Source organism: Meleagris gallopavo, chromosome 9, assembly GCF_000146605.3.
Source record: "Meleagris gallopavo isolate NT-WF06-2002-E0010 breed Aviagen turkey brand Nicholas breeding stock chromosome 9, Turkey_5.1, whole genome shotgun sequence".
NCBI lineage: Eukaryota > Metazoa > Chordata > Aves > Galliformes > Phasianidae > Meleagris > Meleagris gallopavo.
In genome coordinates this window covers 11175519-11190983 of record NC_015019.2, presented here as the reverse complement: position 1 = coordinate 11190983, position 15465 = coordinate 11175519, and the positions used below count along the sequence as shown (strand labels likewise).

The 15465-nt window shown below is 44.1% G+C and overlaps 1 protein-coding gene and 1 long non-coding RNA gene across 2 annotated transcripts in view; one reads left to right on the top strand and one right to left on the bottom strand.

Annotated features, from left to right (window-relative positions):
* The window catches only part of ZNF185 (zinc finger protein 185 with LIM domain), a 45948-nt gene extending 31507 nt beyond the window's left edge, over positions 1-14441 (top strand). The window contains 15 exon segments of the mRNA XM_031554666.1: positions 1423-1521; positions 2163-2270; positions 2884-2979; positions 4772-4852; positions 5078-5123; positions 5125-5180; positions 5600-5758; positions 7021-7134; positions 7393-7488; positions 8711-8812; positions 10218-10286; positions 11725-11805; positions 12188-12290; positions 12811-12909; positions 13632-14441. Coding sequence (XP_031410526.1) covers positions 1423-1521; positions 2163-2270; positions 2884-2979; positions 4772-4852; positions 5078-5123; positions 5125-5180; positions 5600-5758; positions 7021-7134; positions 7393-7488; positions 8711-8812; positions 10218-10286; positions 11725-11805; positions 12188-12290; positions 12811-12909 — 1309 coding nt within the window. The 3' untranslated portion in view covers positions 13632-14441.
* Positions 9-15465, bottom strand: part of LOC104912194 — a 16430-nt gene continuing 973 nt past the window's right edge. The window contains exons 2-3 of the long non-coding RNA XR_794458.3: positions 2287-2422; positions 9-952 (exon numbers count right to left, since the gene is read on the bottom strand). This is a non-coding gene — a long non-coding RNA (uncharacterized LOC104912194). The remainder of the gene's footprint in view (positions 953-2286; positions 2423-15465) is intronic.

Here is a 15465-nt window from a genome sequence, read left to right as displayed (position 1 = left end):
ACCTGGGGTGCTAAGCCCCTATTTGCCAATGTTCTTTCTCACTGTTGGAAACTTAGAGGTGCTGATTCCAAAAGAAATAAGAAGCACAAAAACAGCATAACAAGGGCTATTTGTCCAAGAAATTACAAATTGTTCCTATGTCTAATATCCACTGTAGAAACAAATGTCATATGTAGACTCAAATCACACAGCAAATGCATTCAACACTTCCCAAGTTCTTCCCAGCAGGATGTCTACCATGTCCTGGCCCACACCTAGTGTAGGATATGAATGTGCATCACACACTTGTCCCTTGCTTTCTGCACTGGGAAGCCCAGAGTGCAAAGCCTGATGTGAGCTGAGGTGGTTGGATGAGGTAGGCCACAGTGCACTCCTGGGAGTCCATTTTCATGGATTGGTTCAGGTCCTTTTGAGTTTGGTGTAAAGATAGTGACGGTCTCAAAACTCATAGGAAAAAAATAAAGAACCATTATCATTGTCACTGTGACAGCATTGTATGTAATAAAACCCTAGTGCATCAGCCACAGCTCTCCTCTAGAGGGGTTCTTATCCCACTAAACAAGGAAATGGAAATTCAGTGAGTTGAAAAGTGTTCTGCCAAAAACTGGCAGTGAGAAGTTTTTCTTGGCAGCAGTTCTTCAGATTATCTCTATTGCCATTGGATAGAAAGAAGTTCTTCTGGAAATGCTTAATACTTCTATTTCACTCCTTTCAGATACTTCTGTTGAATGCTTGTTTCAGATGCCAGCTGTATGGATGGCTAAATTGCATTCTAAATTAGCAACAGATCTAGGAGCACACCACATTTCTCCTCAGTCCAATACTCTCTTGGTGGCATGACTGAGGTCAGGTTTCTCCAATAGGTTCAACTCCTTTCTGAGGGACAGCAGCAGCTATACTCCAAAGATTCCAATGCAAGTTCTCCATGGGTCTTGAGAAAAGGAAGTTTGAGCTAGAAAGGCAAGGGAACATGAAGATGTGTTGAGTGATATCATTAGGTACTCTAAATGAGTGGACCTGGCTACAGGGAAACTTTCAGAATATTAGACAAAAAGGAACATCTCAAATTTAGCCTCAGGTATTGTCAGTGCATCAGATGTAATGCCTGCCCTGACATTCACAGCCTTGACATGATACAGTCACCACAGATAATCCGATACCCCATAGGTCTACTTTCATGCTGAAGATCAGCATGTTTGTCTAGATACAGCACAAATTGGACTGATATTTTAAGGAGCTAATTTCAGGCTATGAAAATGTTGCTGCTTGACCCATCTATTGAATTCCAAGCAGTTAAGCTTGTTGAAGGCAAGTGCTTCATTGTACTTGTGACAGCTTAGCCTCCACCAAAGCCTTGTGATCTTTTTTAAGTAGATGTCTCTGTCTGACAGCCACGAATGGGGTTTCCTTTTCCTTTGTCAGGTCCTTTCAAGATTTCAAAGAGGGGAACACCCCTAGAAACAGGGAACATGAGAGCACACTGGCCTCACATGACCATAAACTAGAGGCGGTTCAAGGAGGGTAAGTGATTTCTGGAACTAACCTAAAGTATCTGTTCACATCACAATTCTTTGTCTTTCACTGTTCTCAGTGTAGCTGAGACCACAGAACTTCTCCTCTGCCTTGAACCTTGGAGTTGGGACTTTATAAAGTCCCATTACAGCAGGCAGTTCCACACATGTTGTGGAAAAGCCAATTGAATGTTGTGTGTTTGTAAAGCCCAAGAGTTAATTCCTGCACTGACAGCATGTGTCATCAGTCCATGGGCATGACACTTTTGATAATACGATGGCAGGCAATAGCTTTTGCTGCCCATAAATATCAGCAAATACTATGCTGCAAAATCGTGCATGAGGGTATCAAGGTGTTAGAAGAATTTATCAGTCTGTCAGAAATTCTGACCCAAGTGCTTTCTCCTGTACCTAATGTTTTTCTTCTGTGACAGCCTGAGCTGAAAGGCCTCTAGCTATGCTCCTGTATGTTAGAATGGGATTTGTATGCATGATTTCCAGCAGATTTGACCTCAGGGCAGTTTGGATTGTATTGGCCAAGTACACAGTGTCTCCTGCTCCATGCCTTATGCCTCCTGTCTAGAAAATGGATGTCTATCCACCTCAAGTCTGTTTCCTCTCTACTGTTTTAAGCACAGCTTTTTATTTTAGGTTTTCTGACTCAAACCACCATGCTGAGAAGGGACAAGAACCTCCTGATGTCCACCCAGAGCCTGCCAGGTCAAACGAGCATGCTGACCATGACCTGAGTATGACAATGTAAGGAATTACTCACCATCCACCCCTCCTTTTCCTGTAGGATTAGAGTTAGCTCCTTTTGTGTCTTCTCCCACTTCCACATCTTGATAAAAATCTTATTTCAGACTCCCTTAGTGTTCCTGATGCAGCTCTATGTGGTTTTATATGAAAACCTGGGAGAAAACATCCTGATTAGCAGGAGGCATCACACACTGTCCAGCTGGACTGCCAGGATCTGCTACCTAGACCTTTAATTTAGAAGCAGAGACTTCTTCTGGGGACACAGGCCAATAAACTATCTCTGTGGTAGTGCTGGGGCTCATTTCCAAACTTATCAAGTCAGTATGAGATCTCAGGCTGTACTCTGGTCACCCTGACACCATTTTTCTTCCTACTTACCTGTAGCTTTGCAGGGCTTACAGAGGCTGCCTCAGTGTTTTCAACTTTCCTCATGCAAAACAGTACATAGATAAATGGCCAAATGGAAACACTTTGTGGACTGATTACTTTCATCTGTATTTTGTAAATATGAAATGTTGAGGGTTTTGGTAGAATTCTGCTCCCTCGTGTGTGTTTTTCAGTGAGCAATCTATCTCCAAATCAACCTGTAAACCAGACTGCTCTTCTCCCCCAGGTCCGTGCCATACTCCAAGGACAGCACAAGTGGTGGTGTAGACAATAATACAGGAGTATCATCCTATGTGCAGAGTGAAGAATTTGCTTCAAGAAGGCAAGAAAAATTTTATATATTTTTTTTTTGGGGGGGTGGGGGGGGATGAAGAATGTGGGGAATTTATTTACTGCAGGTAGTTTTGGAGGAGGGACTGAGAATGCTGCATTTGAGGTCAAGAGTCACCAATCTGGACTTCCTTCATGAGTGCATGGAGATGCACAGTGATTGGTAGAACAACAGTGTGGAGGAGGAAGCTCAGGAAGGGCCAGTGGAGGAAAAAAGGCAAGGAGAGAGCAATGATGCTAGTGTCTTTCTGTCCTGCTGGGTCCTTCCAGCAAATGGAGCTATCGTGGGTGTTCCACAGATACTCCAAATTGTAGTTCTTCATCAGGCAGGGAGGCAGAAGGGTCCCAGTCCTCACTGATGTGAGCAGAAGTTAGACTGCTGCAGAAAAAAGAAAACTTTCTCTCAAGTGCTCCTCAACAAATTGGCCTGGATGGAAAAAGCTCAGGTAATCCCTTGGTTGCTCCATGCCTTCCCCAGTCTACGGACTTCCTATGGGTAAGCCCTAAAGCTTATCAAGTCCTTGTGCTTCTAGGTGCATTGAGTGTGGATTAGACTCACCAAGAGAGCTGTTATGACTGTCACTGAAAGACTTGGGAGTTATCTCCTGCTCCTTTCTGTTGACCACTGCTATTTTCATTAAACATTTAGTTTCAAGCAAGTACAGAACATTTTGTCGAGGGGCATATTGTCCATATTACTGCACAGCCACCTTGACCCATCGTACCTTTCTCTGTACTTCCTTAGCCTACAGCAAAAGCAAAGTAGTGTGACTTAGATGAACTCTTTCACTTATGGGTTAAGTGAAAACAAATTGCTTTGCATTTGCCACAAGCTGGGACTGTGCGTGCTGACAGACTAAGTAAATGGATTTTTATTCTGAGGTTCCGGACAAAGTCTTAAGGCACTTAAGCAGAACATCCCAACCTAAGTGGGAATCTAAAATTCAGTGAGCATCTTTTGCTGGAAGTAAGAATTAAGATATCTAGCTTTGTTATAAAATGATATAAATATAAAATTAAATTAGGCTTGCTTTCACTTGGGTAACTGAATGATTTTTTCTTTTTGGCTTATTCATTTGGTGAAATTGCAGGGATTGAATTAATGCTGGTGAAGGGAAGCCCTCAACTAATAGCAAGCACAGGACAAAGGCTGTCTCCTCTTTCATTAGCTGTAATGTTTCAAGATAGGATCTTTGAAAGCAAATTAAGAATTAATTTTAATCTAATTAACTGCAGTTTTGATGGAGGAATCTGTGCTAGTTTGTGAACTTTCTGCAGTGTATCAATATTCCTAGAGGGGTTAACAGGACTAAATATACAAAAGTAGTCAAAAAAGTGAACAAACATCTCCCTGGATCAATGTAGATGTGAAAATCCAGGGTTGTTCTGCAATGGATGCAGGAGAGATATTGCATATGCTTCTGATATTGTATCCCAGTGAGACAGCTCATGCTTTTAGCAGTCTGAAATTCAGCACAGATATACTGGATAAGCCATAATGCTCATAGGTATATGAATTAACTGTCACATTTGGAAAGTCTAAACAGATAACTGATGTTCATCACAAACTACATTTTTCTTTTCTTTCAGCCTTATTTCTGAAGAAATGTGTATTTTCCCTCCTTTTCTTTCCATTCTAACTTTGAATTACTTGGCATCTTTCCATGCAGTAACAGTATACTTTTCTAGAGGGAGGAGATTCACCAGAGGTTGCATCTACATCCTACAATAATTATGTGCTCAGTGGCACTTTTGCAAACTATAGTGGTCTTCTTTCTTGGCAGGCCCAGCTCCCTTCCTACAGAAAGCAGCACCACTGCTCCAGAGACCCGAAGTGGAAATGAATCCAACACATGCTGGGAAAGGTATGCAGCTAGGAAATCAAGCCTGTCTTCACTGCTGCCTTGCACATGTTATGCTCTTCTAACTCCTTGTTTGAAGGCATAACAAATGCTTATTTTTTGGCTAGTGAAAATGGAGGGAGCAGAATTTGGAAACCAACATAATCATGCTAATACTGTTTATTCATAGTGGACAGGTACAGGCTCAAGCGTTTAAAATGCTGACAGGCTTTTTTCCTCCCTGAGCAGGACCAGTCCTGGTTATGAAGAACAACCCCCTCCTGCCATGGATAGTCAATCATGAGAGCCCAGGAGCCTGGAGACACAACGAGCCTAGCCCAGTGGCAGCCAGGTACAGTGGGACAATCTCCTTGGGAGCCCATCAACCGCTTTCAAATCCTCATCATTTTCCATTTCCATCACAAAGGATATAGCCCTGGCTGAAGTCCCAAACCCATGTAAATTCCTCCTCCAGTGTACGCTAATCCAATGATACTGACAAAGGGAATATTAGGTCTAGGATTTCACCCAAATATGTTTGTTAAGTTTAATTTTGGGTATCAATTTAGCTTAGAGCACTACTGAACCTTGCAGCCATTCATTGTGCGAGGAATTCAGCTCATTTAGAGAGGGGAAATAGTACAGTGCTCTGTCATTCTCCTAACCTTAAGAGCCTTTCCTTATTGCCAGCAGAGAGGCATTTGAGTACTCATGAGCTGGTTATAGCAAATAACCATTGGCTTTATGATCAACTTGGCCTTAATTCTTTAGCAGGTCTAACTTCAGCTCAAAAGAGAGTGCTCTCGGTGCATATGAGACTCAACATCCCATGCCACTGTACACGGACTGCCAGCCTTTTAACACCAATGTGTCAGCACCCAGCCATAGGATACCATCCTATGTAGACAGCCAAGGATTCAGCACCAGAAGGTAAGGATTTCGGGCAGGGATGTGGAGACAGTGAAAGCTGCTGGCACAGAAATATTTGATAGGAACTCTGATTCAGAATGTATGATTATTGCATCAAGAAGTGAGAACAGGATATTGTTCTCAGAGAGACCAACAGTATGGCCATTCCCCACAGCATATGCAGCAAAGCTCTTTTTTGGACCTGAAGGGCTGGAGATAAGACCTGGGCTAGTAAGTGCTCTGAAACACTCTTGGCAGGTTGTGTTCAGACCACCTACATAGCACCTGGACACCTGGCAGATGTTTAGAGACCACATCTGTTTTTCCTCTGTAACTGCAAAGACTCAAGAATGATCTGGTTTTGATTTCTCATGACGCTCAATGACACAAGTGCATGCCAAGCTGTACACTTTAGGACTGTATATAAATTTGTGTGATCTGCATGTGAAATGGCCTTTCACCTTCCATCATTTTTCAGAGAGTTGGTGTAAGAAAGTTCCTTTGCATTTGGAGGCACTTGTGGACTAGGACTAGAACAACTGGGACAGACCTTTGTTGCACTTCATAGCCTGTCATCACCCCCTGGCAGTTTGTGATGCTAACATGTCTTTCTGCAGTGTAGTGAACTCTCCCTTCCTTCCTGCCCTGGGGTTTATATCACAGACAGTGTGTGTCTTGCCCAGAGCAGGATTTTTCTCATGATAAGCTTAGCTTGGCTCTCTTTCTGTCTTTAATGCAGCATTGATTTTTCAGTGTTTTTCAGTATTGTTTAAGTTATACAGTTGCCTGAAGCTTTAATTAGGATCAGAGTGCTAATACACAGTATAAACATAATCTGTACCCCAGAGCACTTGTAAGAAAAGAATGACCATAAGTGATAAGCTCATTTTTGCCACTGAAAGAGCCCAAGCTTTGTCGACAATTTAAAGCCATTCTGATAATAAGTTCTGTCTTGGAGAAATGAAAATGTGCAAGTCTGATAGCCAGATGGGCCAGCTGGTCAGCAGTTCACATTTGCAGATGGTGGTTTTGGGGAGCATTAGGAGAGGAAAGAATATTCACAATACATCCATTTATGAATTGCTTCAGCTTTATTCTCTATCATTAGATTCTGAGTCAGTTTTCCTAGCCTCAGAGCTTTGTATGCATGCTGCAGCTGTAAAACAAGCATGGATGAAGTAGGCAGAGCAAAGGGAGAAACTGCTGAGACAAAATATTAGCCAGTATGGAGATTCCAGTGGTTCCTGGTATAATGTAATCAGAGCCTTGTGCTTCCTTGCCAGACCTATCTTGGATTATGAAGGGAGAGTTTATGATGGGAGAAGCAGCCCTAGGAGCAGCAGATATAACAGTGGTAGTGCCAGGGGGCACTGTGAATTTAACCTTATAACTACAAGGTAAGGAGCCAAAGGGTGGGATATAGACTAAAGAACATTCCACTGCTAGATTTATTCAGTATCTGGAGCACCCTGACCCATTTCTTCTTAATTCCCTGGGTCTAAGCACTCTCAGTAAGTTGCTGTTTGCATGGATGGCTGTGATGTACGAGTAATTTCCTTGCTGAGCAGAGACATTCAGCCAAGATTCTTGCCACTTGTCAGAATCGCTCCTGTGCTCAAGTTCATTGCTTGAGATTGTATCACTTCCTTTCGTAGCCACCACTCCCTTCCCAGAGATACCACCATGTCCATTTCCCCGAGAAGCCACAGGGTGCCGTTCTACATGGACAGCTTAAACTGTAACAGCACCAGGTAAATGGGTAGTTTTGATGGTTATGATGGAACCTCCATGAAACTGCTGTGGAACAGGAGCTAGGAACTAAAGCCAAAGCTGAAGGAGAGAAGAATTGTTTCCAGGGAGTAAATGTGTCACAGAACTTCCCTTAAACAGTTTCTAGCTAAAACCTACCTAGCACAGGGTCTATGTTATATACATATCTGGTCTCTAGAGATTTTTCTATGAGGTTTCCAGAACAGAATGAAAGGACATTGAATGGCTGGTTCCTGGCTGCACTCCGTTGGCCAGAAATCAGCCTTGATAGAGGTGACAAAAAAGAAAAGAAGAGAAATGTTGTGAAAGAAGATAATTATCTCCAGAAAGCCAGTGATTAAACAACTGAATTGGTCACAGAACAAGGCTGTTGGAATACTGGAATATCACCGTGGAATACTGGTACTCTGAGCTGTCAGTTAGTCCTTCATGGCAGTGTCAGTCCATCTATGAGCAGCTGGACACTACATGGAGGCGCCAGTGTAGGTCTCAGCGTTGGATCTATGAAGGGAAAGTGTGTTCTGGGTGTAAGCTGGAGGCATGAGATCCTTTAGCTCAGGTCTGTTCTAGGCAAGACCATCTTTATTCCTTTGAGGCAGAATTAACAGCTCTCATTGCTGAGTGGATAGGCAAAGCTATTTTCTGACTATGCTTTAGTAGCCATTGATTTGCCACCTTTTCTCTGCTACAGCTTTGGAAGTGATTAAACTGGGGACTTGTTAAATTGGACCTTGGCCAATATGCTCCGTTCTCCTCTCCTGCAATACGCCAAATGCAGTTTCATTCTACAGTTGCTTCCATTCAGACTGCCTTCTCTAATATGCCCCCTGCTCCTCCTCTCCTGCAACATGCTGTATGCAGTCTCATTCTATAATTGCTTCCATTCAGGCTACGTTCTGGTCTGTGCTCATCCGAAGATCTTTTGATCTTTTCTCCCATGGCCCCATAAATGAGACTTTTCCAAATCACTTCTGCCAATATGTTGCTGCCATTTACTGCTGATATGTGGCAGGGTATACAAAGAGGAAGGATCCTCTTTGATCTGCAGTAAAGATAAATGAATCTGGGTGGTTAAGAGATTTAACATTGCGCCTTCCCAAATTACCTTCCTAACAGCAGCGGTAGGTCTTTTCTTGGCTGCCAGCTTGGATCATGTTATGGCTTGTGTTTCCAGTGCCCACAGACTTTTCTCTCTCTTGCCAGGCTTCTTTCGAGTTCAAGTGAGAGGATCTGCACTCCAATTGCCACCTTACCATACAGCAGCCCAGCAGCCTCTGGCTACCAGTCTGATTCCAGCACTGCCGGGTAAAGAGCAATGGGTGGTCATGATCCTTATGATCCTTCAGTAGTGCAGTTCTTACATGCAGCCATCCTGCTTGGTGAACATAAGCCAAGCTTTGCTGTTTGTTCTTTGGGCCATGGGACATTTCTCGGCCTCTTCTAGTGAGGAATACAGATGCTGGTGGCCAGACCCACCCCAAAGAAAAAGAGGAGCTGCATGTATTTCTCCAGGCAGCCTTTTTTAGACACTAGAATGTAGCTTCTGGTATCAGCTGTACCTTTGTCAAAATCATGAGTCCTCTGGAACACACTGTAGCTGGAGGGACGTGATAGAGCTCCTCATGCCATGTACTCATTAAGAAGTAGAGGAAAACTCTTTGCCTTGTCAATAATGAGCCAAGTGTATCAGATCCTATTGAGCTTGAACAGGAGCTGTCTTCTTTTACAGAAGATAGATCAGTATTCTGGGATTTGTAGTTTCCACGTGCTCCATCTCATAGGTGGAAACTACTGCACAGTTCAACTCCATTTAGGGAGAGGGTTTCAAAACAGTGACAAAGCATAGGCTTTGACAGGCAACATTTGGGTCCTCCTGGCCTTGCCACAGCCCGCTTATCACAATGCTTGTCTGAGTAGCGGAAACACGTATACACGTGGAAAATGTCTGAGTACAAAAAAAAGAACAGCTTTAAAGCTTTTCTTTCTGTATCTGTGACACGGTTTAGTTTTCTCATATAAGAAGAGAGGATTAATCATAGCTTAAAGGCAGCGATGAAAATGAACCATGGAGAAATAGCATGATTAGTTCATTTCATGGCTCTGGGAAGAGAGCCTATGGGCACGGTGTCTCCCCTCAAACTGTGACAGAGCTCTAGACAGACAGACAGATGGGGGCATGTCATTTTGAAATCAGAATTTTAAAGAGGGAGGGATATGCAAGAAAGGTCAGCTCTGTAAGAAAAAACATCCCACAGACCAGTAGCAATTTATAATGCATGAGTGAGCCAGAGATATACTTGTGACACGAATATGACAGTCGGTGTAGGTATTGCTGTGCCAGTAGGGTTTTAATGTTAAAGGACAGAGCCACAAACTGACTAAATACTTATTGTGTGCATAATCCTGACACGATTTGAAAAGGACTTATCCCTGCAAAACAGGGGATAACTGGATGAAAGTGTTATATTGCCCATCCCTTTCTTTCTAATTAAATTGATTTGTTTTGGTGGGTTAATTAGAGGGCATATTAGGTGTTATTTAGCAAGAATGCTTGATATTCAGTATTTGTTGGGGAACAACAGCATCTCACTCCTTTTTCATGCACACAGTACGTGTCCAAGTGCACACATGTGGTCCCTTGTGCTGTCTCTCATTAGTTTCAGCCTTTTATAATGCAAATGCATCTCATTCTGCTTCCATCTATTCCTAGAAAAGGGGTCCTCTTTGTGAAGGAGTACGTGAACAGCAGTGAGCTATCAGCCTCCCCTCGCTATGGCAGGTATGAGGAGTGTCCAGAGACAGTCAGTCATGTGCCTATATACAAGTGCAAAACAAACAGCATATGACTTTGCCTGCTAACACGCACCAGGCAGGCTCCCGAGCTGGAACCATTAGCACTGTGTCAGCATGGCACTGTGCCTGAGCTAATTAGCCCTGGAGGGATTATTACATTGGGTGGGCAAAGAGTTTTACTAAGACAGCAATACTGCTTTGGAGACCCAGAGAGATCTCACTACAACGCTGCAGTGTGCTGCCTTGTCCCATTGCAGGGACAGGAGGACCTGTGTCCCGTAAGTCCTTGTGGAGGGGTTAAACTCCCGTGCTTAGTGAGGACAGTCTGTGAGAGATGATAGTAAAAACACTTCACTGCAGTTCCTTAGGCTGCACATTTGGCACTGTCAGGCTTCATTGCACATTTATGCACAGAAAGAAAGTCTGGAATTGGTGAGGAAATGTGGGGTTTGTGGGATCTTGCTCCAAGAGTCTTATGAGAAGATGCCACTCTGAGGCTAAAATCTTCATTCCTTTGTTCTGCTCACAGGTAAATAAGTTCCAGATTGACACCAATATGACTGAGAGCAGAATTTGGTTCTGGATATGCCCTGCTTACTCTGACATGGCAGCCAGTTAATGCCACATTCACTGCCTCCCTGCTGCCATTTATCCTCCCCCAGTGCTGTGTTGGCATTGCTGTAGGAGCTAATTACAGACTCCATAAATCTCTAGCCGTTCCTGTAGGTCTGCAAAAGCAGATCTCAGCAGCCAAAGATAAGCATGTAGCTGCACCATCTAAACACCTCAGGTGAACTGGGGACAGAGAGTGAACACTCAGCTAGGTGAGAGCAAGGATGTGTTTCTTGCCTTTCCCTGGCTAGCAAGGAGTAAGTGGGTGGCAGCATGTGGCTGGAAGCAGAATGGAGGAAGGATCTATCCCTCTTCTCCGTGCTTGTGCCACCTCCCTTAGCCTTAGGCTCATAGGGGCCCCATTTCTGGGTACTTCCCCAGTTTCCCAGCCATGCTGCCCACATCCTGCCTCTCTGAGTTGACAGCAGCAGCCAGACACATTTCTCAGAGCTCTGACATGGGTGCAGTGGCCCCCAGATATTTTCTGCCCCTTTGGCCTGTCTTTGGAGGTACCTGTTCTATGCAAATCCATTTGGACTTCTGAGAGCAGCATTGTGGGTCTGGCCACAGTGGCTGTGGTATGGAAGTAGGGGCAGGATATACCCACCCCTTCACAGAGAATGCAGTGTGGAGTGCAAAGATGGAGATACTACTGCTGCTTACAGTTTTACCTTGGAAGGACCATCGTTTTCTCCAAGGAGCAGGCAGCTGGGACACTGCAGTTAGAATTTTAAGATTAATCATTAATGATTCCATCTGCAGTGTTCCTCCCATGTATAATTGTCAAGTGCTGACATTTTCTTTTTCTCTAGTGGCAGCCTTGTGGATTTGACCGATTTGGAGAGGGGAACCTACAGCCACCACAGCTATGTGTCCAGTGCTCCCCTGCAGAGGTAGGAGAGTTTGGGGCTGAGTAGGGGTTTTGGTACCCTGTTGAAAAGAAATGACTAACACTTTTACAGTATTGGTATGCGTTTGGTGAAATCATAGCATGAAATTTAAGTGATCTTCAGAAAACACAGTGACATTGACTTAAAGCTCTGTACTGCCCTGCTGTTCTTATCTCTGCATCCCTGGGTTATCACATGTTCCTCCATATTGTCACATGTTCCTCCATATTGTCACCATATTGTACTGTCAAATACATGTAGAAGCAGGAATCTGGTGTGGAGCAGTACTGGTGTTAAGAAACCTCTTTACCAGCGATGAGACAAGAAACTGTTTGTGTTACAGAGGCACCATGGTGCAGGAACTTACTTTTCTGTTCTTTCAAAGGTCCAGTGAACCTGTTTGCACTTACTGCAGCCGTGAGATCCGAGACTGCCCTAAGATCATAATAGAACACCTTAACATCTACTGCCATGAATACTGCTTCAGGGTAAAAAAAACTTTACTGTTGATAGCCTTCTCTGTACTGCTGTGAAACAGAGTGGTGGGAGGTGGTGCAAATTCTGAAACTTTGTTTAACTTACATAGGCTATGCTAAATGCTTGCATCCACATTGGAGCAAAAAATGATGCAGACACAAATGTTTGTTGTGTCCCCAGAAGATTTTCATTTCACGTAAATGCATATAAATTGTCATCTAGTTGATAGCAGCACCCCCTTCCCTCATGTCCCTGTGTTAAACTTACTGCTTTGTGGTCTTTTTTCCCCAGTGTGGGGCTTGCTGAATCTCCCAAACTTTGTAGAGCCTGTGGAAATGGTGGGTGTGAATGAAGAAAGCCTGCAGTGCCAGTTGTCTGTTACAAGGATGTTTAGTCTCAAAAGTCACTGCTTTGGCATCTTCATACTTCCAAAAATGGAACAGAGACTGTTCATTTATCTGCCCCCATCACACTAACGCCAGCATGTGGTGCATTGGTTACTGTTCAACCATCCTGTTGTCTCTTTGGCAGTGTGGAATTTGCCACAAAGCAATGGGAGATCTTCTGGATAAAATATTCATCCACCGGGATATTGTCCACTGTGACAAGTGCTACGAGAAACTCTTCTAGGTGAGTCCTCCTTTATGGTGTCGGCATACAGGACTGGATGAGACAGCTCATGTAGTGTTTACTGAGTGAAGAGCATTTAATCCTCATAATCGCTGAATTTTTCAGTGGGTTTTTAGTGGGAAGTTGTGAACCTTGTTGCAAAAGTAACTAGAAATATGTTCCAGCTGACCCCAGGGGTCTCAGTCAGAACCTGGGGTTACGTAGTGACAGACAGACTGTTCTAGCCCCACTCCCAGAAGCAAGCAAAAGACTGGCTGATGTGGGAGACAAATACCCCTCAGAGGTGGAGAGTCCACTCTGAGGGTACAGTTCTCTCTCCTGTCCTGGTCTAACCTGCTTTGTTTAAAGCACCGGGAAAGCTAAAGAGTTGTACATTCTGTTGACAAAGTAACAAGGAATTAGACTAGATAGCTTTTTGTTTTATTTGATAGTCTGGATGGGGTTCGTATCGACACAGTGGCAATTGGAAACGCTGCCAGTGCACTGAAATTATGATAAGGTGCCTCCTTTCCTTCCTCTGCCTCGTGATGGAGAGGAGGAAGGAACGAGGCACCTGCCTCACCATGTACGTGGCTGTTTTGTTCATCTCTTAATGCAATGTGACTAGCTAGACTTCTTCTTCATCCCCTTCCTGCATGTTCATCTGCTCCACTGACCTTTGTAATGCTGTGTTTTGTGTGCTACTCAGCTCCTGTGTTCACCTTCTCTTTATTTGCTTGCAGGGTTTTGCAGAGCTGGAGAAAGCAGCCAGTGGAAAGTCCTCAGCAGCACATATCTGAATATATCTACTGTTTCCTGACTGGCTAAGATAGCAGAATTCCTGCTTCCCTCTTCTGCAAATTATTTTCCCTCTCACTGCCTCATCACAATGAATGAGTTTAACATTTGCTAGCTTATGCTGTCAGCTGCATGCAAGACAAGTGCCAATGTTAACAAGATATGCAGTGTCATCTATAAAAGATAGGTGGGCTGATTTTCCAGAGGTGCTGAGCCCCTCCACCTGTCTTTAACTTCATTAAGATTCCAGATAGCTCCTGTGCTGGAAACCAGGCAGAGCTCCTTAGGTCTATTTAATTTAATTGCAAGAAACCTTTTCTGATATATTTTTTTTTCATTTCTGCAATCAGGTTGCAGCTTAGTGCGTGTCAGCTGGCACAAAGCAAGCAGCTATAAGAAGTGTTAAACACCATATTTGGATTCTTGGGAGGGTTTGAATTTAGATCCCAGCAAAGCCTATTTCTGCTTCTTTCACCCCCCAAATTCTGCTTAAAAGAAGCTTCTGCCTGATTTCCGCTTGCTTTCCACTGGCTTTCAGGAGCACTCGCAGAATCACTCCATTCACTTTTTAGTGTGTCAGCTTTAATTTCCCTTCTCTTCCTACTCCCTAGTGAATTCCTCCAGCAGTTAGTGTGTCTGCTGTCTGTTGGGGAAGATAAACTACCAAGTGAAAGAGTGTTCACTTGGCCTCTGATGGTAGGTGTCCAATGGCCGTACAACACGTGCCAGAGAATCAGTATCTCAGTTGGCTCTCCTGACAAGGATCACTGCTTGACTGAAATCTGATTTTTCCCCCATCTCCAAGGCTTGCTGCAATGCCCCTTTTATTGCTGTAACTTATTTACATCACAAATGCTCACTCACAAAACTGACCTTCTAGCGGGTGCTGTACATACTAAAAGTCAGAGCTGCATAATTTTAGCCCTCAGTTCAGATGCTGAGAGATTAGGAAAGTTGAACACTGGAAGCTGGAAGCTCTGAGCCTTAAATGTACGGCTCTGAATGTGCCTACACAGTTACTTTTCTCTCTTTTAAAGCATTAGAAATGTTTGTAAAACACCAGTTCTGTAGTAGCTCTTACATGCCAACAGGGGATGGCAAAAGCTCTAAGCAGGCTATTGTAAGACAGGTAATTCTTTATGCTCTTAGTGATGGAAGCTGGCATGCATGCAAAAGCTTAGCAAGTTAGCGTTTCTACAGCACCAACGCTCCATAGCTTTATTTTAGGCCACAGCCATTTATTTAAGCAGACTGTAAGCACAACCTCAAAAGCACTCCAGGGGGGGAACTCCAGCTGAAATGGTAACAGCTCTGCTACTGGCAAGCTTCAGAGCGAGACCTGAAAGCCTGGTGGGGAATCCTGAAGCTCCGTTCTGCAAGCAACAGGAGGCCCAACAACAGAGCATGTGGGCCTCCTTCATTTCTGTGTTGTTAGGATGTTAGGAGATGATACTTTCTGAACAGAAGAGGCCTACGGTTACGGATGCCCTTTGGGAAGCTGATCTGTGGAAATGCTGTATTTGGCAATAAGCTGGTGGGTTTTGTGGCCTTCTGGGGAACAGGTTCACCCGCTGTGTGTTCTGCACCACCTCCTTGGCGCTGTGCGGTCCTGTAGCCATTATGTAACATCAGCATACACCTCTAATAAAGCCACGGCTCGCCTGCATCCCAAGTGACCTTACTGTTTTCGCGTGGAGCCACCCAAGCACACGCGAAGGCCACGAGAAGCGCTGCTTGACACCACGGAAACGTTCCCCCCGCGCTGAAGCACAGCTGCGG